The sequence below is a fragment of the Ceratotherium simum genome, chromosome 13 (genome assembly GCF_057802395.1).
Source record: "Ceratotherium simum simum isolate JZ-2026a chromosome 13, ASM5780239v1, whole genome shotgun sequence".
In the NCBI taxonomy this organism is placed as follows: domain Eukaryota; kingdom Metazoa; phylum Chordata; class Mammalia; order Perissodactyla; family Rhinocerotidae; genus Ceratotherium; species Ceratotherium simum.
This window is the reverse complement of record NC_141912.1, coordinates 48034389-48060274: the sequence shown is the minus strand read 5'-3', so window position 1 is coordinate 48060274 and position 25886 is coordinate 48034389. Positions and strand designations below refer to the sequence as shown.

Sequence of the window (25886 nt, the reverse complement as noted above, 5' to 3'; positions counted from 1 at the left end):
GTGTTTCTGATTAATCACTGGATTGATTGATGTAGTATTTATTAAGTTTCCACAGTGTCAGACGATTGCCTAGTGCTTTGACTAAGACAAGACCAGAAACTAGAGAAAGAACTGCAGGATAGAAAAATAGGAAGGAAGAAACTGCAATGCAGCGGCCTGGGGAAGTTGCCTGAAAGAGTGGTCCAGCAAAGAGCATCCAGGAAAACGAGACTGGGTCAGTGACTTGTTTGGAAAGGGCAGCTGTTTTCATTCTAATTAATTTCCATTTCTCTGTCCAGAGTGCTGAACTGCTATTTCTATCACAACTTTCAGCCTCTGTGAAGGACTTGTTTTCTAAGGAGCAGGGAGCCCTCTAGCCCAGACATAGGTTGGAGCTTATACTTCCATTGTGTTGAAGTGCATTTGCATTAGTATTCTCATTTAAAGATCAAACTGTTAAGATTTCTGGAAGGAAGTGATTTTTCCAAGGAAACAAAGCTAGGAAAGAGTGAACTCAAACACAAATCTTCTCACTCCAAGTTCGTGGTGTTTGCTTTTCTGCACACTGCCTGATAGGAAGCTGCATAGAGCCATTCTTACTCCCATGTAAGAAGCCTCTGTTTATGGGCCTAGATTTGTGTTAAAAATTGCTCGACATGGGTGGTGATAGTAAACAAAAAGAGTAAAGAAAGAGTGAGGAATGACAATTTTTTTCTCTTTTCTTAGAGTTGACCAACGAGAAGAGAAGAAAGTGTTTATGCCTAACAACATATCACTAGCCCCTTGTTCATATCCCCACTATTCACAGATTGTGAACTTTAAGAGAAGACCAGTGTGTTTGGTTCCTACGGCTGTGACCTTGAGCACCAAGATTCTAATCAATTCGTCAATATGTTTCTGTGCATGTCTTAAACTATACCAGTCAGCAAAGGAATTTTACTGTGTGTTGCCCTTTCTTCCAGCAACCTAAGCACTTTGAAATTTTTTACGCGTTACATAAATATTCACAAATAATTTCAGGTGGCTTTTAAAAAGATAAAAGGAACAAACAGAATAAAAGACGGGAATAAAGATATTACTGTACATCTCTAGCCATTGTAGTCAAATGGTTACTAAGCTTCAACGCAAATCCAGATCAGTTTTCTGTATGCTAGAAGATAGAACTGAAAAAAGCATGACCCTCGCAACAGGAAGGATAGGATTCTACCAGTTTTTCCTATCCCTGAATCTTAAAGGATTGATATACTGGACAATAATCCCAGTGACATTTTTGGCAAGCACAGAGGGAAATTGTACGTAGCTGTGGCTAAAAGTAACCTCTGATAAAAATTGAGAGCATAGCATTAAAACGTTTCAATGATGGAAGTTCTGCGAGGGACCTAAACTGAGAGAGCTAGGTGTGTAGACCTCTCATGTTCTGACAGGTACCATGGAGAGATATTAACAAATCCCACAGAGTCAGTGAGCAACATGTCCCTTAGTCAGTCTTTGCCAAGCGTTACTTTATTTAGCTGTACATTTGGTAAGAGTTGGATTTCAGAGTGTTTGAAGTTGCATGCTTTGATAGGGAACTGAAGAGCTGATGTCCTATATTACTAAGTATGGGAGAGTGGACACATTCAGAAACCAAAGGAGGTAGTAGCAGGATTCATATTCTATTAGGAAAATTGAGAGTCTAATTGGATTCTCAACTGGATAGAGGCCTGTTTCCTCTTTATTCTGTGGTATGAATTGGTTTACTCACTAAACTGAACTTGTCACTGTTAAGTTCCCTAGGAACCAGTTTTTAAAACAAAGTTCATCTCACCATAACCCACAGAAACTGGTAATTTACGTGTAATGGGTTGATATTTGGATTTTAGTTAAAACATGATATTGAGAATGGATATGTGCCATAATCATCACTACGGATTTTTATATATATCAAAGATGCAATTTTCAAGATATTTCTGAATAACCTAAAATGCATGATACCTCTCATCCATGCTTCACCAGAATGAGATTTGGGATCTTTCTGGGAGCTGCAGTATGGCAGTGTGGTGGATCAAAAGAGGCACTGTCTTGGAAATTAGAAGACTAGTTTCTAATCTTGACTCTATCTATTATGACATGTGTTGCTTTGGGCAAGCCATTTGACTTCTCTCTGTTAAATGTGAATAATAATAATACCCATTTAAAGGAGTTGTGGAGGGAATTAAAGCACAGGGAAGTACCTACCAATGTATCTGGCATATAGCCCACACTTCATACATAGATTTTATTTTTTTCTTTCTTACTCTAAACCTACTTTTTCCATGCTATAAAGTTGTTCATAAAACACTCATTGTTCATAATTTAGAACCATCCTGTTAGCCCTCAAATTTATAATTGATCATTATAACTCTCTCATTATGAGAACTAGAAAGCAAGACACTTTTTTTTTCTTTCCTTTCTGACTCCTCTGAAACAAAAACTGACTTATTCACAGTATTGGTGCCACTGAGGGAGGGAGGGAATTGCCTCTGGACCGTAGTGGCCATGCTGTCTGCTACTTCATGTGTTATAGGGAAAAAGTCAAGATGAATACCTATCAAGGATCCATTATTATGTTTCAGAATGGATGCAAATAGAATCATTGTAAATAAAGATGGGAAAATGTAAATTAAAAAGTAAGAGAGAATGTGGAAAAAGAAGAAAATCAGACTACTTGGATTGATAAGCCATCCTGATTATCCTGTGAGTGGCATGGCCCCAGTATTATGCGATTGATTAAATGTACCTAAATTAAAATTTAAAATCACAGCATCATTAAATTTTAGAATTGGGAAGGACCTTAAAGACTGCCTATTCTCTTGTTACTCAGAGTGACCTCCCCTTATCCACAGCAGCATCATAACTGGAACATGTTAGAAAGGCAGAACCTCAGACTCCATGTCAGACTCAGTCAGGATCTGCATTTCTACAAGATCCCCAGCTGATTCCTATGCACACAAAAGTTGGGAAACACTGGCCAGGTCCATACCCATCCCATTTTCGTGTAAGCTTTAAATCTAATATGCATATCTGATATTTTCATCTGAGTCCCTGATAAAAAGTGTTTATCGAAACAATGAATAAGCTTGAAGACAGAACCCGTCAATATACCTCTGAAAAATCTCTCAAGCATATTCTGATATCAGTGATTAAATCAGCATCTTGCTCATTAGTACAAATTTACCTATTAAATATTATCACCCAAAATACTTTTCTTTATCTTTTTCATAATAATATGAGACATTTTTCTAGCATTTTAATTGTGTAATATATCATATATTAAGAAGAATATATAAGAGATATGTGTAGTATAAAGAATAATTATCAAGCAAATACCACCAAGGTTAAAACATAAGTCACTGCCAGTAGCTCAGCATTCCTGTGGCAGCTATCCCCAGTCATATCCCCTTTCCTCCCCTAGAGTGGTAATAACGATACCAAAGTATGATTTTTGTGATAATCTCTTTTCCTTGTTTTCCTTTATAGTTTTTCCACCTAAGTATACATTCTTAGATAACATGATTCTGTTTCACCTGTTTTTGAGCATTATATAAATGGAGTTCTATGGTGTGTGTCCTTGCTAATCTCATTGAGCCTTATATTTGTGTGATTTATCCATGTTGATTTGTTTAGCTTTAATTGGTTCCTTTTCATTGTTGTTATAGTATCTCATTGAGCACTAATTTCACAATTTATTCTAACGCTCATGAGCATTTGTGTTGTTTGCTCTTTGGGGTCATTATAGACAATGGTGTTATGAACATTTGTGTTCATGTCTCCTAGTGCCTGTGTGGAAAATTTGTCCAGGCTACCTAGCTAAGAGAGAAATCCCAGGTTATGGAGTCTCTGTATATTCAGCTTTACTTGATAATGCCAAAAGTTTTCCAAAGCAGTTCTATCAATTTACATTCTGACCAGCAGAGTAAGGGAAAGTCCTGACATAGTCCGTAAGAGACTTTTTCAGATGTTGCCTTGATGGAGTCCAGGTGCACTAGGTTCTCTGTAATTTTTTAATATATCTGTCTGTGACCCCATTTAAAACAAACAAATGAAAACTTAACCCACCATCTCATTATCCCTATCTCTTATCTTAATTGCTTACCCACTAATCCCTGAAATATCAGGCCCCAAATCAACATCAATCCTTATAGAGGCATGTGAGAAATTCACTTTCTTTCCTCTCTTAAACCCAAATTACATTTGCCCATCCCCAGGCTTCTGGTCCTGCATTATTCTCTGTGGCTGTATCAACATGACTGTTGGCAGCTCAGAGTCTCCCTCTCATGTTCTCTTGGAGCGTGGCTGGTAATTAATCCAGGTCAGGAGAAAGATCATTTAAAAGCATCCCTCAACATTGTTTTCATCATTTTCTCTTCCTTCCTCAGCTTCAAGTCCTTTTTCCCTATGTTCTTTCCACCCTTTCATTCTCATGGAAAGAGAAAACAGAAGCTAAGTAGTAGTTTATTCTTCATGCTTTCTTTTTTTTTTTTTTACTGAGGAAGATTCACCCTGAGCTAACATCTGTGCCAATCTTCCTCTATTTTGTATATGAGTCGCTGCCACAGCATGGCTTGATGAGTGGTGTAGGTCCGCACCCGGGATCCAAACCCGCGAATGTGGGCTGCCGAAGCAGAGTGTACCGGACTTAACTACGATGACACAGGGCTGGCCCCTTGGTGGCTTATGTTAAATTTGGCCTTTAGACACTTTCTTATAGATCCATGATGTTCTTTTAAATTGTCTCCTTCTTTTCCTTATTTGGACCTCTCCTTTCAAAAGTTAAGCTTGTTGGAGGACATTCTGTGCCTCCTCATTTTCTGTAGGTTTCTCCTCTTTTCTTTCCTCAGTGCAATTACTTCTATGTGCATAGTCTGTATGATATTTTTAAGACTTTTCAATATCTGAGCTTTCTTGTTCTGTTATGGAGTTACATGTCATAAAGTCTGTCAACTTTTTCTTTTAAACCCTGTAAGTCTTCCTTTCTGAAGTTCACAGGGCACGTCTCACTAAGCCCAAGCTTGATCAGAATGAGATTTTTAAAAAAGAAAAAGACACAAATCTGTGTATGCTTCTTCCTTTGACTTCTAAAGTGTGTATACCTCCACATTTCTTTAGTATACCATGTCATCTTTAAGCACTTTCCTACGTCTGCACCTTAGTGCTCTCACTTTGTCTCCTGGCTGCCCTTGAGCCTCAGTCTGTCTTGTTAGCATAACCTCTTTCTCCTTAAATTGTATCATCTCAATGGCTTCTTTTAAGCATCTCTCTGCTAACATACACTATACTTAATTTTTTGGAAACTGGAAAAAAAGTTCTTACCATGTTACTGCTGTGAAATTTGACTCATCACCATCAAGCTGACGTTGCAAGCACAGGAGAAAGAAGTTCTTCTAGGGCAGTGGTTTTCAGACTTGACTACGCATCAGACTCACATAAGGGCTATTAAAACACACATTGCTGGGCCCTACTCTCTGAGTTTTTGATTCAGAGAATCGGAATTCAGAGAATTTGCGTTCTTACCAAGTTCCCAGGTGATATTGATACTGCTGGTCCAGGGAATACACTTTGAGACCCACTATAATAGAGGGAAATACTGGAATCTTCTGAAGGATCGATATTCCTAATTCAGAATGACCCAACTCACCCTCATACTTTATTATTATAAATGATAGAGTTTGAGCTGTTAATGTGGATTCATGCGTTGCCATCTTCCAAGTAAGTGTTTTAATGGTATATTATATGTATTAGGAAAAATCATGATATTTCGATCTATTTCTCTGCAAAATGAAGAGATCGTTATTCATCTACCACACCGATAATAATAATAAAAAAATATTTAAAGAAGAAAAGTAAAGAACCAGCGGTTACGTTTTGCATTTGATATACATTTTATTATACAAGAGTAGCAGAGCATCATGAAGAAATGGTTCAACTCTGAGACATATGTCTTCCCTTCTTTGCGGAGGGTGAATGCAGAATGTGTGTAACAGCTATTCTGGAAAGGAAGGTGCTTCGCTGTCCTTGATAAGGTAGCTCACCTTTAACCAGCATTTTATTATTACTCGCTTCTTCAAAACATTTTATCTTCTAACCATTGTTTGGAGAATAAGAAGATTAGGAGTGAAAAGCAAAATTTTTGTTGACTGCTAAGGGAGTTTATTCTGATAAGAGATGGCGCCTGCAGTAATTAGGTGCTGAGTGATGGGTCTGCTGACGGATCTGGAAAAGTGCACAGTATGTCAAGGCTCAGAAGTGAGGGAAGCAGCAAAGGAGCAGAGAGCAATTAGTATCAGGACACCACCCCCCCCCCCGCACTCTCCCTGTTATACTTCTCAAGTATTTTTTTAATATTTCAAAACTCCATTAAAATATTAACAATACTATAATTCTCCAAAATCATAAAACATAAATATTTTAATGCTTTCCCACCCTCAGCTTTGTTCTATAAGATGTTAACACAAGGGTCACTGAGTAATCTTCATTTTTTCCAAGGAAATTAAGAGAATGCAGTACAGTGAACTACTAATGTTACATCTAGGCCGAATTCTAATCCCTTTTGGTGAGACCTATACCCGAAAGCCCTATCCATCAGGTTCTACCTTGGCAACCACACCTGGTCACCTGGTAACGACTGTGCTTAGGCATCTCTCCTTATCCAGATGTGCCATCATTGAGGCCTAAGCCTGCTTACCTGAAGCCTGCCATTTTAGGTCATATGCCCCTGTGGGGTTTTTTGTTTTTGTTTTTTATAAAATAAAAATGACTATTACAGCTATCATGCACAAAAAAATCCCACAGCTAATTTTAGTCAAAAGTATACACTATACTCAGGCTACCTCTTTTTCTCCAACATTCAGCGGCCCAAGTTTTCCTACAAAATGTCATGTCCGCCAGGGCCCACAGTTCCTCAAGGGGTGCCTCATGTTTGACTCTCAAAACCTGTTTATTTAGTGGGTTGTTCTCTCAGGCCCTTTGTCTGTGCCTTCCAAGGAAGCAGATTGTTGCTCTGGGCTGACCTGCTAGTGAGAAAGAACAGCATCCAATTCCCATCCAGAATTAATATTCTTCAGAATGATTTTCTGGGGTATGTTGCCCCCACTCTCTTTGTTGTCTAATACATGAGACTAGCACCTCGTCAGGCCCAAGTAGGAGGCAAAAAGCAAGGCTATGGAAATCAATGGAAAAGAAATTTGAGAGAAGGCAGAATGCTGGCCCAGCTACCATTTTGACATAAAGAGAAAAATATGAATGACCTGGATCCGATCCATCTGCCTGCCACTTTCATGTCTTGTCCTTCTCTACTGTTATGATTTGGTATTACATGTCTTCACTCCTCTGGAGGAAGAGTTTTCAGAAAGGGTGCTATTTCTTAATGCCTGGCTTCACTGCCTGGGCACTGTGAAAAAGGCCACGCACGTGGCCTGGGGTGTTGTTTGCAATGTGAGCAGCACAAACTCAACACTAAGTCTACAGATGGAAAAAGGTGAAGGTTTGGATCACCTGATGGAGAGGGGCAGACAAGGCAGTGCTCCTTGAGACGTTTGTTGCTGAAGTTGGGTGGAGGCAGACAGTCACATGGCAGGTCAGTGATAGAAGAGGCGGAGACTTCACTACAGGACTTCTAAGTTATAATCACTTAGATTTTTTGATAGAGATAGAAGAGAATACTGGGCTCTAAATATTAACAGAAAGGATGGAAAGAGTACAAAACATCACATTTTTTCCAGAAGCCCTTGGGCTTGTCACTCCTGGCTTCCTGAAATCTCCAAAAAACTAAATGCAAAAGATTCCCTTAATTACAACATTTCAGATCCACATAGTTCCAGCAACTGGGATTTCCTGTGATACTGGGAGGAGGTTCAGCTGCGTAACCTCTGAGAGATGATTAACTGTACTGGCTACAAGCTGATTTCAAACTCGGGAATTTCATATGTAAATTAGACCAGTCAGCTTCTTTGTGTAATCATAACTCTGTCCTTTTCTGTTCAGAAAAGACACACAATTCACAAAGAAAAGTTTTAGCTGATAAGGCACATATCACTCTTTGTTCAATAAATGATTTTTGAGAAGATACTCTATCATAGGCAATTGCAAGACAAAACATAATCAAACATTTATTCTGCCTTCAAGGAGTTTCCAATAAAGAAGGGAAGAAGCAAAAACAGTGAAAATACCATAAAATAATTATAAATGTCATAGGAGCAATCCAGAAAATATCACAAGATTTCAGAGGAGATTTTCCAGTTTAAGATTCTTGAAAACTATGTCAGTTCTAACTTTTTGTCTACCACAGATAAGAAATTCTCTTGCAAGAGGGTTGCCTTAGAAAATTCTGAAGTTTTCTCAGAAATATCATGGCTTTAATGGTCATGTTGATCCAACTTGTAAACCTGTCCATTTTATGATAACCAGCAAATGTATTAAGTTGTTAAAATTATTCTTAATGCAATATGCTATTGCTTCATAAATAGGAGCTCATTTTTTGTTAATTCTTTATTATTTAACTTTACTGTCTATTCAAGGAGTTGCTATGCCAAATTAAGTAAGAATTTTGGAAACCATCCACGCCCCCACACACGAACACAAACATGCCCACAAATCCATTTCCCTGCTTAAAATATACTGCTGACTCATGTAGCCTGAATGATCAAGTTCCCCTTTACGAATGATTCTTAGCATATTCAATGACCTAATCTAACACAACTCTTCATGACTAGTTTCGTCTTCACAGATGCCTGGCTGTGAAACAGGAAATTCATGAGGTCACCTCTAAGGATTTTCTTTATATTGCACCCAGCAGAGGAGAGTGTGTTTTTTTCTTACTCGCTTTCTTTTAACTATAGGTTTTTTTTTTAAATGTCTGAGATAAATTTTCTGGAATCTGTCATTACTATATGCTGAGCACATGGTCCAAAGAAGTCCCTGCTTCTGTGGAGAATTACCAAGTCAAGGACAGAGGGTACATCATTATAATGAAATGCAGATTTCTCATTAAAAGGCAAATCCTTCATCTCAAAAGGTTGAACAGGATACAACTTCCCTTGACTGGTTGGAATTTCCGATTAAGGCATTGAAAAAATATTCCAAATGAAGACTATTCTTTGGATCTGAACCACTTTCATTTCAATAAATTAGAACATTTGAGTATATTGTAAGCCCATGTCCTACAAAAATTTATGCTGAGATAAATTAAAAAATGTCAGCAAATGGTTTGTCATCCATTATAATTCCTCCTTAGTTTAATATTTTTTTTCCCATCAGGTCTGGTAAAATGTTTCATCAATGTAGACTCTACAAGAAGTGTTGCTATTTTTCTACATTGTTTTGCTTTTTTATGAATTTTCCCAACCTTATTTTCCTTATTTCTATGGATTCTCCCTTCTAGTCTTCTAATCTTCCCACATCATTCACTCTCTCTGGACAAGTGTGGCCTTAGCCACAATCTGTTAGCTGTGTAATACCTCTGAAGTATTCATCTCTAGCCTTTATTGTAAGCAAACTACCCATAATTTTACTCGTTTGTGAGTATCTCCACCTTGATGTTTTTCAAGTACCTAAAACTCAATATATAAAGCTCCATTTCAGTTCCCCCAATTCCACACAAATGTGGTCTTCAGCTTGTTGAGTGCCTCTGTTGTCTACCAGGCTCCTAAACCACCAGTATGGAGTAATCATCTACTTCTCTCTTCTTTCCTTCATTTCTCACATTCAGTAAGTCACCGAGTTCTAGCCATTGTACTTCTTAAATATCTCTTTATTAACTCACTTTCTCTTCTCTCTATTGCCACTTGCTCGATTTAGGGATTCATTATCTTTCACCTGCATGTCGATTGAAACCTACTCATCTATCACCCTGTCAGTATTGTGATAAAATTCCAACACACACATTTCAGAATATTCTTCATATTGCTACCAGAGGGAACTTCTAACACATGTCTTATTAGGTCACTTCTAGTTTTAAAGATTTTCAGTGGCAACTATTCCAAATTCCCTCGGGTGTTACACAAGTCCCTTCCGATGTCTCCCTCGGGTTCATCCTTCTTTTCCATTCTGGATGAGCAACAACAAACATCATTGCTCAAACTGCTATTGGAGGGAGTGATGGGCCTCATAGTCCCTTCACACCAGAAGGAGTTCTTATTATTCCAAATTGGGTAGCTCAGTCCTGAGTGCCATTTCATTCCTTTAGAACCTCAGTCAGTATTTCCTTGTAAACAGCTCCAATGTGGTCCTGACAGCTGCCAGCATCAGTTCTGAGGGAGTCTTGTTTTTGGTCTGTGTGTTATTATTGGTGTTTTTAACAGTGCATTGACAGCAATTTGAAAAGTCTCCCCTAAATACCTGCTTATGTAACTGATTGCAGTGGCTTCAAATAAACCTGATCTTTCAGTCAAAGCAGACACCCACTTACCAAGTTAATCGTGCTTCTGCAAAGTACATCCATGTAAATGAAGGATGTTAGCTTGTTTTCTTTAGGTAAGCTCTGTAAAAAACAAGAGCCTCTCACCTTATTCATAAGGAAGACGTGACACAGCCACCTCGAATTCTCTACTTGAAAAATTATAGGGAATTAATCTGGGTGGCAGTAAGTGTTCTTAAGGACAATGGACCAGCCTTTTATATTTTTGTGCCTGTAAAATAGCTTTGTTTGTAGCAGGTGCTCTAAAAAACTAATTTTTTGTTGAGTGTGTTAAGTTGGAAGCAATGTCTATGTGCACGCTTTTTTGTATTTGCATTTCTAACTCTGTATTTTTTTTCCTTCTCTTCACTTTAATATAATTAAGTTATTTGAATGAGGATCTCTGCTATCAATGGGGAAGATGAAATACACTAGATTTACATTAAGACTGCGTTAGACACAGTGTTCTTGGCATTCTTGAGCAAACATCAGTGATGCCTGTGACATGTTACAAAATATTGGAGAGAACCTTTAATACCTATAGCAAGCATGAAATCTTGTACTGAAACAAATATATTAAAATCAAAGTGGGCTGCAAATTATTCTGATGAAATTATATTCCTCTGAACAATCCAGTAGGATGATCAGATAACAAGTCAGCAAACACAAAATGAAACCATGTGAGTGTAGAATCACCTCATCTGGCTTTTGCATGCTGCCGTTTTATATATGAGATTTAAAGACAAGTGATAAAATAGGGAACCTATTCACGATTTCACAGGTGCTTTTAGTTACAGGAACTTTTAGTGGGGGGCCCTCTGTATTGTGGAATTGGGAGGTTTGGTTCTTGCTTCCATCAGTCTTGGCTGCAGAGAATATCACAAAGCTGCAGGCCCTCTTTCTGCCATGGAACTTGTCACATCCAGAAGCCCCTGTTTTGTGCCTAGACTAAAAACATATGGCAGTGCCGACACGCAGGCCTGACTCCATTCCTGAACCCAGTGAATCCTTGGAAGCCTACAGTGAAGGAGGATAAACTCCGTACCTCAGTTGTCCCAGTAGATTTGCCCTAAGAATGATTTGTTTTCTGCATTAGAGAAAGCCTATGTCCAGATGGTCATTTGGAGTATATTAAAGGGAAATTTGAACCAACTCTTTTAGGGTTTCCCTAAAAATACCAGATACAATCTGTCTCCTGAACTTTTATTAAGCTGGGAGCGAGCTCTAGGTCATACAGAGAGTGGACCCCCAGGAGAAGAACAGACAGCTAGGATGTTTTGTTCCTCTTAGGGAGCACTAGAAACTTTCTGTATTTGTAGTGTAGGCTGAGGGTTGATAGAATGTTTTCGGTACCAGGGGATCAGTTTTATTTCATTTTAAGATTACTGAATCACTCAACCATCATTTTGTAATTAGATGATAGCTGTTGATAGAGTCCTTACAGAATAACACACAGATGCCATCCCTCTTCAAATATCCTCAGACTTATTTTTTATAATAAAGCTTGTGAGCTAGACAGTCTTGTTTCGTAACTGAAGAAAAAGGTTCAGAGAATCTAAGTTAACTTTCCAAAAGTCACAGCAGTTTTAAGTGGCCAAATCAGCACTCAAGTCTAAATTCTCTGAACTTTAAAACCCAACTACTATTGCCAGCCGTACAGTGATGGCAAAGTGGTTCTGCCATTGCTGCCATGGCAATGAGGTCATGTGACCTCTAGTATGCGCTGTAGGTCTTTCCTCTGAACAATGGGGAAGAGATCTCAGTCCATTTCTTAACACTTCTTAAGAACAGGTTTGGGAGAATTCTCTACGCTGAAGTTTTTTCCTTTGAAAAGAAAGGTAGTGATTTGTTGAAGAAAAACATATATATTAATTGTCAAATTATGAGAAATTGGGCTGCTGAAACTTGGTGCTATTTTGGAAAATTCAGAAGTAAATTGAAACCAACCTAAAACAGGAGTGCAATTTTCATTAGAAGCCTTGTCTCTAAACTCCATGAAATAGGGCTAGGTGATATTAGAACTGACATAGCTAAGAGGGTTATTTATGTGTGGCTGGAAGAAGCAGCAATCATGTTTATGTAGTGGAGTTAATTAAACTCCCAAAGGCTGGAATACAGGTTGGCCCACTTAAAATTGGCCTAATTTTGAATAGTAAATTCACAGTAATGATTACTTTCATTATAATGAGACTGTCTACCTTAATATGTTCCCCTTTTGCATAAAAATCTAAGTAAATCAATTTCCAAAACCTTTTGGGATTATCCATAAAATATGCTTTTACTCACTGTAACTTACTACCACCCAACTTATTAATGTTACCATATGTTCCAAACCAAAAATGGGGATATGTAATCAAATGAAACTTTGTAATTTGTGAATATTATTAACTGAAAAATGTCAGGTAGGTATAAAATTAAAAACATGTATATAAGTGTTCCATGAATTGTTGTCATTTAAATAATAAAATAACATGAAATTTTACTTGTCTTACTAAAAGCTAAAGTCTGTAGTTATTATATATAACTTAATGTGCTTCTGGCTTATTTCCTTGCTTAACATACTTAGCTTGGGTGGGTCACTTCTTTCCTATATCAGACAAGTATTTGGAGGTGGAATGCAAGCAAACTTTAATGTTAGCTGTAAACAAAGATAACCAGATAGGCAATTTTTTTCCTCTCAAGAAATAGAGACAAAATTATTTTCTAAATCTGGGAAGATTTTTGGATAATCTTTTGCAGTAAGTTAAATTATCAAATAGAAACATGTACTTTGCATTCGAGTTAATTTTTCATTCAGATATCCTAAAGGTTTTATTAATTTTTAAAAGTTTACCTCCCAATGGCATTCAAATGCTCCTTTGCTAGACATCCAAACATAGATAGTTTAATACAAAGATTAGCCCATGCACTTGACTAAAATATGTCACATCAACCCAGAAAATGTTAATATACTTGCAAAGGTGAGCTCTTACCCTCATTTCCTATACTGAGAGAAGTAATATTTAACTTCCACACAGAGCTGCAAGATAGGAGAGTACTTGGTTCCTTGGCTTTATTGAAAGGCTTTCAATTATTTTGATATCTTTGAGGCTGAATATCTTGGTAGTAGTAAAGAACAATTGCATGGGTCTCATTAGAATGGATATCACACACAGTACTTTCAAAGCATGTCTGTCCTTTTGGGGATTAAAAAGAAAAGGTAATTTAGTGAAGATAAAATGGACTTAAGCTAGCGTTGTATTCTTAATCTAGCATTTTACTTGACATAGTTCAATAACTATCCCTCACTGTCGCTTTGAGGTAGTTGTCTTTCAAATAAAGGAAGGACAGAGATGGGAGGGGGAAGAGAAGGAAAACAGGGAGAAAGGGTCAGAAAGGAGGGGAGAGAGAGAAAATAAAGAGAGCAGGAAAAAGAGAGAGTCAGGAGGGATAGGGGAGAAAGGAAATGGAGCAAAAAGAAGTAGGGAAGATGTCCATATAAGACAATGAGATACTAAGATCTGATTCGTCTTCAGAAGTGTCCCTTTTGTTTTTTCAAAAGATTAAGACACAGCTAACCTCACCCACACTGCAAATAAGGCTACACTATTGGTTTCACATTCTTTCACAGTATGTCCAATTCCCCTACATTTTCTTGAGATGTGTCCCAAATTAGTTTCTTTCAGCTCAAAAAACGTACCACCTTCATTTCCTGTCTTAGAACTTAGAAGTCTAATTGGAATGATAAAATAGACACACAGATAACAATGGTAAAAGGCAGGATGTATCATTATCAGAAGAGGTCATTTGAATAAAAATTTGGTACAATCTTAGAAAACAAAGCAAAAGAGAAATTAGAAAAGTGGAATTCATACCTGGCAATACTGTCTTCAAGCTGCATAAAGTAATGGCATATTTCCTGAAATTTTTAATCAACCCCATAATCTAGACCTCTGTGATTACAATTATCTGTATAATTCAAGAAAGAAATAAGCCAGCTTTGCTTAACATGATGCTTTATGCATAGCAAACCCTCAAAAAAAAATTTCATTTGACTGACCAAATAATTTAGGCTTTGTTATCAGATTAAAGAAAAAATGCATGGGAAGGAAAGACACAAAGGTCAAAGTTAAAAAGAACCTCATGAGGGCCAGTTTGGAACTCCAGTTCAATACAAGGAGAACAATATTGAACCACCAAGGTCCTCAAGATCTTTCCTTTGAAAAGAAATCACTATTTAGCCAAGAGCAAGTTCAAATCAGCTGATAGTTGTGTGTGTTAGCACTTTACCCTACCCTTAGAAACCAGGAATCTGCTGTTACTCACCTGTAACTTTAAGCAGAATACTATTGTTCATTATGTCACAACAGGCAAAACCACAGTCCTTCATGAAGAAGAATGAACCGTCATAACTCAAGTTAATTTAGAAACCACAAGGCAGATTGCTTAGAACTTGAGCCTGGGAATAAGGGACTCCCGATTCTTGGTCCTCTCTCCTCTCCCACTGCTTGTCTAAGTGAAAACTGATTAGAACTCACAAATAATTTATCCTTTCCATTCCTATCAACCCTTTATTCAATTGCCTTAACACATTTATTTTTATTATTTTTGATGATGAGTTAATAGTTTTTAAAAAGATACAAAATAGCCTAACTAACCAAGAAAGCAATGATGACCTATAATCTTATACCAAATAAGAGTCGATGTTAAAATTTTGATAATTTTCCTTTGACTATTTATATGTGCATATTTATTTTTGCATGGTTGCCATCATGCTGTATGTTTATAATTTTGCAGTCCTCAGCAGTTATCTTGATTCCTTAGCAGTGTTGTCTGTATGGTAATGCTTTATGCATCTTTATTTTCTTGCCTTTGTTTCTTATGTGCCTTTGTTTCAATAACAAAAGTACAGTCTCTTCCAAGGAAGAGACTTTATCTTCCATTTATTTATCCTTATCTTGTTTTCTACACATAGACTAACAATTTGCCTTCCCAGGCACTCAACACAGATATTGTTTTAATTCATTAGATTTATGGGAGTCATTAGAGTGAGTAGTTCACTTTCAGCAACTCCTCTCCTCTAGGAAGTAAACTTTTCTCCAAGAAACCTCCAGAAGAGGTGGTTCTTTGGAAAAAAGGTCCAGGTGTGGGGAAAATTTACTTTCATAATAATGTGCATTTCATAAGATCTGAAAAATCTTTTTTTGGTGCTCATACAATAATTAGGTACATCTTGACTTAGACAAAGCTATGAGAAAGGCAAAAAAATGATCTCATGCCCCCCTCTCTAGTGCCCATCTCCATCCCCAACATACACCTAAAGTTCATTTTTCACATTGCAAAGAGAGCTTTTGAATAAGCAAATCTCCGTACTCACTACCAGCACCCATCTCCACATCACCCCTCCCCACCTCCATTGTATATTCCAGGCATTCTCAAAGTCCCAGGAACACAACGTGCTTACTCTCCTTTCTAGGTCTTTGCACGTGCTGTTCCCTCTGCGTGGACACCATTCCTCCCCATGTCTACCAACCAAATCTTCACTCTCAAAAGTGAACAATTATCTTCACTTGGGTAATTGTTATTCATGCTTCAGGTCTCCACTAAGATGCCACTTTCTTTGGAAAGCCTTCTTAGTCCCTGCTAGGCTAGGTGACTCCTTCTTAGTGATCCCTTAACATCTTGTGTTAACCAGTTCCACAGCATTTATATTTCTTTAAAAAAACGCTTGCCTGCTTAGTTATCTTTCCCCATCTCCCACTCCACTCCAGAGCCATAGGCTCTTCAAAGATAGGAACTAGCTATTCACCACTCTATCCTCAGTAATTGGCTGACACAGACACACAGAGCCTGGGCTCACTGAATATTTCTTGAATGAATGAATGACCTTGCCCTTCTTGCCTGTTTCCACCTGTGTGTCATGTCCTTGGGTACCCCACGAATTTACCACCATAGTGTCCCATGTAGGTACCTGCAGTGTCTTCACTTTTGATGTGCCCTAACTTTTCCATTTCTGGGAGGGTGTTTTGGGCTCTACACTGAGGTTTGCCTCTGTAGATTGTCAGTCTGATCTGCTTTTCCACTCAGAGGTGCTAATGGCCCTGGTGTCACACTCTTTATATAGCATGTAGTTGTAAATTAGTCTTTTTTGGAGAGAGTTTCTTAGCTAAAGGAAAGGCTATACTGGCAGGACTTTCAATCCCTCTCCTGAAGGGGGCACTGTACCTAGGGCCTTTCTTTATCCCTCAAATGCTCCATGAGTGATGGCCAGCTTCCCTTATGTGGAACAGCATCAAAGCTAAATCTCCTTTGATAAGGAATACTTGCCTGTGAGTGATTATCGTGATCCCTTTGTGAAAGACTCACTTAAAATAGTAATACTGCTTTTTATGGAAATATTTGGGATAGGGTCACTAATATGAGTTACAGAGAAGCAAAAAGGTCATTGTTATATGCCTCACATTTAATATAGATGTTAACTCTACTTCCACACATTATTTATAAATTTGTATAAAGATTTTGCATAAGTAAAGGAGAAATTACAAGGATTTATTCTATTATGTGATAAATAAACCAATACAGTGGAGAGGATACACTTGAAATAGAGATCTGAAGATAAAATGAATTTTACTGTCTAAGAAATAAATTAATTCATCCAGGCTACCAAGAGATGATTTACATCTAGGTAAAATGGGGCAAATTCTTGATCTTTTTCCATTTGAGAAGAATTCTCTCTGGAAGTTATTCAAAGAAAGAGGAGAAAAAGCTACTGGGTCCGGAGTCAAAGAAGATAAGAAGCTTCTTGTTTCTATGGAAATGAGCACGTGTCCTCTTCTGTTTTTCCTTCCTTCTTATTTCTTTTTTTTTCCTTTAGGGCAGATTTCTCTGGCCTACTTTGTAGCATCTAATGACTTCACCACAGAGGAATCATTAAATGCAGAGCTAATAAAGCCTTTAGAGGTAATATAAGCCAAACTCTTTATTTTGGAGATGGGGGAGTTGGCATTCAGAGAAGTCAAACAGCATGTCCTCTGTCACCCTGCTGTACAGTCACAAAACTGGAACTTCCAACTATGTGTCTGGACCTTATCTGTGCCCTGTGTTCCTTTCATCACATTACAGATGTGTACTGAGAAACGTGGAATGATTTTAGATGGCTAAATGTATAAACAGTATCCTTTCAAATATTTAATTTATGACATATATTAATAAGAACAATATCCAACACTTTCTGGGCACTATTCTACATGTTTTTTATGTATTAACACAGTTGATCCTCACAATGCCTTATGATTCTTAATTTAACCAATAAGAAAACTGACATCCAGAGAGCTTAAGAGACGTGCACAGCTTGTCAGTGTTGACACTAGGACTCTAAGTGAGACGGTTGAACTCGAGTCTGTGTACATAACTGCTATATTGTACTTCCTTTCATTCAAGTATATTCATAAATTATTCAAACATATGTCCAGTGGTGTTGAGAACATGAGCATTGGAGTCAGAAACAGGAGTCAGGTGATTGGCCGTGCAGCTTAGTAGTTGTATAACCTTATTCAAATTACCTTCTCTCACTTGGCCTCTATGTCCTCATTGGTGACTTGAGGCTACTCAGTATAGCACTTCCTCACAGAGGGACAGGAAGAGTTGCCTAGGATAATGCAAATGAAGTTCTTAAGTCTTGGAACCAAGTCTGCTACGTGTGTTAAAAAATTCGGGCCAAGTCTCAGTTAATTGATACGCTGGAGTGCTTTGTTAAACTTATTTTATATTCTGGTTGGCTAAAGTTCTTATTTCATTTCAACAACACAGAAACATTATTTTTTAACCTTCCTATTTGAAAAAAATCAAAAATACACCACTGCACTCTCCTAGCTCACTAATATGACATAAGAAATTTAATTTATTCTTTATGAGGACATTTTAATGCTTTAAATCCTTCATTTTGAAAATGACAATGACTTTTGATTCTTTTTTTTAACTAAATATCTTGTAGGAACTTGCTTTCTCATTATTTGCTTATTTCTACTAAACATGAAGCTCTGGAGAGGAAATTCAAGATAGTTGATGATTTCATTTAATCCTAGTTTCTATATATATACTTGATACTCAGAATAAAATAAAGAGATATGTTAGGAAATAAATATGAGAAAAAAATCTTTTTTAAATAAACAAGCAAACGAACAACAACAAAAAACCCTTATCATTCCTTTAGAAATGTCACTACCTACCATACATAGGAAGATTTTTTTTTCAGCAATAAAAGACAACTGATCATCTAAAAGTTTCCAATATCCTTGCAGTGTCTACCTCATCAAAAATCCATGAAATCTGAATTACAATTGTCTTGGGCAGGAGCTGTGCTGCCAGATTATCTTGCATTTGCAGAAAGTATCTTCATGTCAACCTAGCACATATATTGAGCAGATAGACACCTATTCCTCTATAATTTCAAAGCATCATCAAGTAATTTTTTTCTCTGCACAATTATTTATGACATTAATGTCTTTTTCCTCTCCTATCTCCTTAAGAATTTATTCTTTGATCTTATCTCTGAGAGTTTAATTTCCTTTTCCACTGTAGAGGTGTGGATTGGGTGGGAGTAATTTTAAAAGCTACAAAGTAGTAACCTTAAACTAAATAAGACCTAAACAGCCCAAGATTTTTTTTCTGGCATTACTGTTCCTGGAGAGATAATGTGATGAGATGTTTCATGGCTGTGAGCTAGCGTTGTGACCTGTAATTCCATTGATTCACCTTGGAACAATGTACCTATTAGAGACTGCCTTGGCTGACATTTTTTCATGCTGCATCAAGAACCTGAAATACTGCACAGACTTCCTAACTGAGCTCTTTTCTTTAGAATCATCTCTGCTCCCTAAATCATGTTCCACAATGCAATGAGAGTGAGTGCTCCAAAAAGTAAATCATGCTGTTCCTCTGCTTAAAACTCACCAGTAATGGGGCCGGCCCCGTGGCATAGTGGTTAAGTTTGTGCGCTCCGCTTTGGTGGCCTGGGGTTCACAGGTTCGGATCCCAGGCGCAGACCTACACACCACTTATCAAGCCATGCTGTGGCAGGCGTCCCACATATAAAATAGAGGAAGATGGGCACAGATGTTAGCCCAGGGCCAGTCTTCCTCAGCAAAAAAAAGGAGGATTGGCAACAGATGTTGTTAGCTCAGGGCTAATCTTCCTCACGAAAAAAATCAAAACTCACCAGTAGTTCCTATTGCAGGACAATTAAGTCCAACTCCTTAATAAGGCTTTTATGACTCTTAAAGAAGAGGCCCTGCTTCCATCTGTAGTCTGTAGCCTCAAATCTCATCACTTCCTTCACTTCCTTAGCATATTGTGCTATTCTTTGCCTCCAGGCCGTGATGCATACAAATCCTTTTTTCAGGTACTTGCTAAGTCTCTCTGTTGGTTGACTAGCTTACACACATGTTTGGTGTGCAATGAAAATAAAAGAGGAAACAGATTTTGAGGAAATGTTACACTAGACAAAGCAGATTGAAAAAAAAGGATAGTTTGTTTTTTCTGTACCAGCCTCTCATTTCTATATATCTCTTCATCTGTGTTCCTACTGTCCTCAGACAATTTGAACTGTCTCTTACTTTTCCTGTTCTTAGCGAGGCAGTCTTTAAAAAATAACCTATGATTAGTTATATATCCCTCAGGGGGAATACACTGAGTTAAATATTATGGAGTGTTTATTATATACTAGGCTTTGTTCCAGGCATAGGGAAATTATCAATGAGCAAGACAGGAATGATGCCAGTTCTCAATGAGCCCACATCCTAGTGAAGGCGACAGAAAAGGAGCAATTAAATGATTAAATAAGATCATTTCAGATAGAAATGGTTTGTGGGAAGAAAATAAAATAGGACTATGTGATAGGGTGATTGCTGGGAAGGAGGTGTCTAGGTTACGTTGTGTGGTTTCAAGGGTTTCTTTGAAGCTAAGGCCTCCATGAGGAAGTAGCCCTGGCCCTAGAAGAATAGAGGAAAGCAGTCCGGGTGGAGGGGACGGCAGGTGCAAAGGCCACGAGGTAAACATTGGCTTGGTGTGTTCAAGGAGGAAGAAAGGCCAGAAAAGCTGGAGCAGAGCTCCAGAGGAGGAGTGGTCAGTAGACGAGGTCTGAGGGCTCAGCAAGCAATGGGCTATTCAGGGCCTTGCAGTCCTGGTAAGGGGTGCTTATTTTATTCCTCATGCAAGTGGAAGCCAGTAGAAGGGTTTAGGTGCAGAAATGATGTGGTCTCATTTAGAATTGTACAAGTAGGTTCTGGCTTCAATGTGGAGAAAAGATCGAGGAAGACCAGAAATGGACACAAAGATAAGAGTTAGGGACCGTGACATTCATCTCACATTAAGGATGTCAGTTCAATTCAGTGAAACACTGAAACAGGATGGCATTGAAAGCAACATGTTACCATCTTGTCATATCTTTCTTTTAAGATTTAACTTCATTGGGACATAAAAGCGATTTCTGCACTTAAAGGAATTTCAGAATTTGTGTAGGAGGTTTTATTGGGAAACGAAGAAGCTGAATCTACGAATGTGTTAAATGGCAGGCGATCGGTTTAGTGGAGAGGAAAATAGTGGAAAAGGGGATCTACATGTGAAATAAGTTTTAATCATAAAGAACATTTAGTGGGGAGCAGGAACCGAAGTGGCTTCCCTGACATCACCCCCATAGGATTCTAGAAAGTACTGGATTTGGAATCAGAAGAACTGGGTTGAAACCCTAGGTTCCTCACTTTGACTAAGAGGTTTGCCTTCTCTGAGCCTCTGTGTTTGCTCATCTATTAAACAGGACAGTTCTACCTGGTGATTGGTAAGCTTTCGTCCAGATGTAAAAATAATCAATTTATGGCTCATTAGTTATACCGATATAATTCCTGACATTCAGATCTCTTCAGAGAAACTTTATAGATGATATTTTCATAGAATAATAGAGCTGAAAATCTTGTTCCTTATCATGTAAACATTTACTTATATACTCATATCTGCTCATTTTAGAGGTGAGAAAGCTGAAACCTAGAAGGAGAAATGAACCAGCTAAGGGTTTTTTATCCCATTAGTGTGAGATGCATGCTGCAACCCAGGTCAAATGACTCCTGATTAAGTGCTCTCTCCATTAATCACACCTGACTTCTTAGAAGTCCAGGGAACTTCTGCCCAGAGGATAATTACAATATATGTTATACTCTTTCTTTGTTTCTTCTACATAGAAGTACCTATAAATTGGTTAGTTTGGAAAACTGATGAACTCTTCTACCATTCCTTACAAAATAGTAGAATTTTTTCTTACAAATAATGTATAAAAGTGTATTTCCCAGGACGGTACTGAGTAGGGTGATTGGGCCAATGGCTTGTGTAAGATGTGGACCGTTCAATAGAGCTTTCAATTCAAGGACATCCAAAGGCCTTTATTCTGTTCTGGTGCATGGAGTAGAGCAGATTAAGAGAAAGAAATTCTTTCTATTTGTTACATTGATTTAAATATAATTGGATGAGAGCATATCTTTTATGAGGTAATTTTTATAAAAAATGGAAATTAGACAACTTCAAAAGCAGGAGTGAGCAGCTAGCCAAACCCAATGAAGATCAGTTATTTAAAAATCTATATATCGCCTTCTTTAAAACTTTGACTTTTGTCCAGACACATTATCAGCAGCCTCTTTGATCCACTATAATCTCCAAATGAGGCCTGAAGGATGCATAAATCTTTATTCCGCTGCTAAAGGATGCTAAAGATCCCTGAGAAATCTTTTTGATGACAGAAATGAGTCAAGACAGACAGAGCTGCACATTCTTAAGTGAATAAATAAAGCTTTTAAAATACTTTCTCTTTCAAATAATCAGAAGCACAAGTCAACACCGCAGACAGGATTTCAAAGAAGTAGAAACAAGGGTGGAGCTAAATATTAGACTAAGCTTAAAACAAAAATAAACAAGCCTAATTGAGGAGCCATGTGGCCAGTACTGGAAGAGTGGAAAACCACATCCCACAATCTCTCAGTGCAGGACAGGATTACCACTCCTTCCTAAAAGCTTTCTTGCCTTTTCACTTGCATCTCATCAGAGATGGGTTTTAATCAATAGAGAGCCTTGGAAACCTACAGCTGGAATTTCTCTTTGAGCTTTATAAGGAAAAATAATGGGGAAATTACAAAGATTCCTTGGAAGTGGGAGATACAACAAGCAAAGGAAAAACTAACCCTCAAATCAAATTCTTCAGAAATACATTGTTCATTTAGAGTTGGTCAGGTTGAGTTAAAGAGAAAGATTGTTTTTATTTAACATGTAGGGGAAAAATGGGTATGTGGCGTGACTATCAAATTTCTTTCTCCCAATTCTTGATGAACCTACTAACGTTTGTACTCTGTAAATTTCTCAAACTTTCTGTGTTTACAACACACTCTCAGGTATTAGGGTTGCTTTGGTGCACGTTAAAAATACAAAAACAAACAAATACCTCAGATAGAGATGTCTGAACTAAACAGGTTCACAGTAATTGTTATATATGTCCACTTGAGGATACAATGCCTCACAGTTCTGGGAAAACAACCATGGTTATCACACTGTTGGGTTTGTTGCCATTCTGCACTACCCTTCTAGAAAGAAGTGTTTCCTACTCTGACTCTACTCTTTTATATCCTCATGAGATAAATGTCTTGCCTGATCTAGCAAACACTCAATCTACTCATGGCATAAATTTACCTTTGTGCCTGCCTCTCGCCCAGTACCTGCCATACATTTTCAGTGTTATACTCTATCTTGCAACCTGCTATTGGGTTCAATATTCCATCTGACAACCATTGCCATTGACATAAATGACCCTGTGGCAAAAAGAAAATATCCAAATTGATTAAAATTTGGTAATGGCTGTCAGGGATTTCTTTCTGAGTGTTAAGGCACACTAGTTGAGATTACTGCTCTGAACCTGTTTAAGCAACTCAGTGTCCACCTTATATGTGCCTGAAAGAGGAGTGATGGCTTCTCTTATAAATACCCTACTCTTATGATCTTGTCTACTCCAGCTCATGTGAAATTCTGAAATTGAGATGACTTTTAACAACTCCACCTGAAATCTTATTGGTCTCATTTGGGGGCTTTGTCCACTGTCTTCTGTGAGGAAAAGGTCAACTTATGACTGAGGCAGGTCTTTAGAGGGAAGATTGTAATGAGTGAACAGGTGCTTACATCATATTTAGAAAACATTTCAACACTATTAAGTTAATTGCAAAAATCATTATTTTCTTCTACTTGTTCTGCAATACGCAGTTGTACCCCCAGAATATAAAGAACGAGTATGAATGTTTGTAATGTTTGTGTGTGTGTTGGTGTAGGTGTGTGTGTTAATCCTGGAAAGTTTAGCATATATTTATTAAATGAATTATTATTTTAATTTTTGAAATATTGTTAACTCATGCCATGCTTCAATTTTGGCTGAAACTGAATCATAAAACTTGATCCTGCATAAAGGAGTTATAATTGATTGTTACAGAAGGAAATGGTGGGAGTGAGGGTATGGATGAGATCAAAATAACATTTATGTACATTTTCTTATGCATGTGGCAAGTCTCGTATAGCTTCATAACCCTCTTTGCATCTTTTCTAATCCTGATCATCTTGCATGGTATCCCACGTAGCTCCAAGAGATTGAATATAAAAACCCAACATGCCACTCCATCCGCATCAGTTCCACAATTGCTAGAGCCTACCTCTGCCTTCTTTGTGCTCCTTCACTTAGAGTAAGAATCTGTTCTCTGGAATGTGTATCCCTCTGGTGACTTAAGTCTCCCTTTTTTCTGTTTTCAAGGATGGGAGGAACAGTTTTATTGGACACCAACTGGGCGGGGTAGTGGAAGTGCCAAACAGCAGGGACCAGCGGGTCAAGTCAGCCAGAGCCATTCAAATCACCTACTACCTCCAGACCTACGGCTCTGCCACCCAGGACCTCATAGGGGAGAAGTGGGAGAATGAGTTCTGTAAGCTTATGAAGAAGCTCCAGGAGGAGCACCAGGACCTCCAGCTCTACTCTTTAGCATCCTTTAGCCTCTGGAGAGACTTTCATAAGACCAGCATCCTGGCCAGGAGCAAGGTCCTGGTGAGCCTCGTGCTGATCCTGACCACAGCCACCCTCTCCAGCTCCATGAAGGACTGTTTGCGCAGCAAGCCCTTCCTGGGCCTCCTGGGGGTGCTCACGGTGTGCATCTCCATAGCCACTGCAGCAGGGATCTTCTTCATCACGGATGGAAAGTACAACTCCACCCTGCTGGGAATCCCGTTCTTTGCCATGGGTAACTATCCATCCTTGTGGTAATCGGATTCTTACCGGTTTGGGGCAAGGTAGTACATTTCTTGAATTCTCAGGTGGAAATATGTTTTAATTTTGCATTGGTGTGTCTGTGTGATTATGTAAAATTCTACTTGGGGTGCTGTCTGTTTCACCTTATTGGGCCTTTCAGGAAATTATAGGTTGACCCAGCCACTTTCCCATTTATGTCGGGGAATTGAATGCTGTCAAACATTTTAAATTACACAATATTGGAATTCTCTACTCAGCTTCTTCAAAAATTATAGGTTGGGGATTGTGGGGTACAGAGTTAAGGAGATCCAAAACTTACTTCAAACAAAATTTTGTCATTCATATTCATGAGCATCCTCAAGTTGATGGTGGTGAAGAGTGAATATAATGGGATGAAAATTCTAAGAACCACTGATATGTTCTAATTCAAGAACTTCTTCATTAAACTTTGCTTAATTCAATTCAAAGTTTTTGCAGAAAATGTACTCCATTTCCCCACCTCTATATAAACTAAAGCCTTCCAGCTGCCGCTTAAAGATGTGTCCTCTGATTTTTTTTTCCTCTGGTGAAAATGATCAATGATCATCCTCAATCAAGATTATCTCTTCTTGTAAGTTTCTTCCCAGTCATACATAAATGGTCTAGAAAAAGGTGTGTGTGTGTGTGTTCTTGCAAAAGGGAAGGTCAAGTCTGTAAAGAAAAGCGAGTGATTTCTCAGGAACAAGACTGATGGAACTTACCAGAAAAGAGTTGATGATGGTCATATACGTGGTGCTGCAGAAGAGTTCTGTCAGATCTAATGTAATTCTTTACACGCAACGAATTGGAGAATGAGCTGTAAAAATGGCCTCTAGGTGGTGAACTGACATGAGCAAAGTCTTCAGCTATAAAATAATTTATAGGTTAAAATTAGCTCTACATTTTCACTCCCCAGGTTAAAAGCAGCTCTAAATTACAGCTTTATTATTAAATTAAAAAGACGCAGGCATGTTGTCAGAAAGTCTTCTAGCTGACCTGGGCCACTTTTGTTTTCACCTTAACAAACATTTTTGAGAACAACACTGCAAAGTGGATTTATATTGTAGGTGCTGGGGTCAGACTTCTTTATCTGGAAACCCAGCTTCCTTGTGGCCTGTTTAGTTAGTTCATCTTGGTAAGCCTCAGTTTCCTCTTATATGTATAAAATGAGGATAATAATTGTAT

General features: G+C 38.0%; 1 protein-coding gene across 3 annotated transcripts in view; it reads left to right on the top strand.

The window, feature by feature from the left end:
• The window catches only part of PTCHD4 (patched domain containing 4), a 199051-nt gene that overhangs the window by 25416 nt on the left and 147749 nt on the right, over nt 1-25886 (top strand). For all 3 annotated transcript variants that reach the window (XM_014782636.2, XM_087438690.1, XM_004424041.3), the window contains one exon: nt 24195-24675. In XM_014782636.2, the coding sequence (XP_014638122.2) occupies nt 24195-24675 (481 nt within the window). The remainder of the gene's footprint in view (nt 1-24194; nt 24676-25886) is intronic.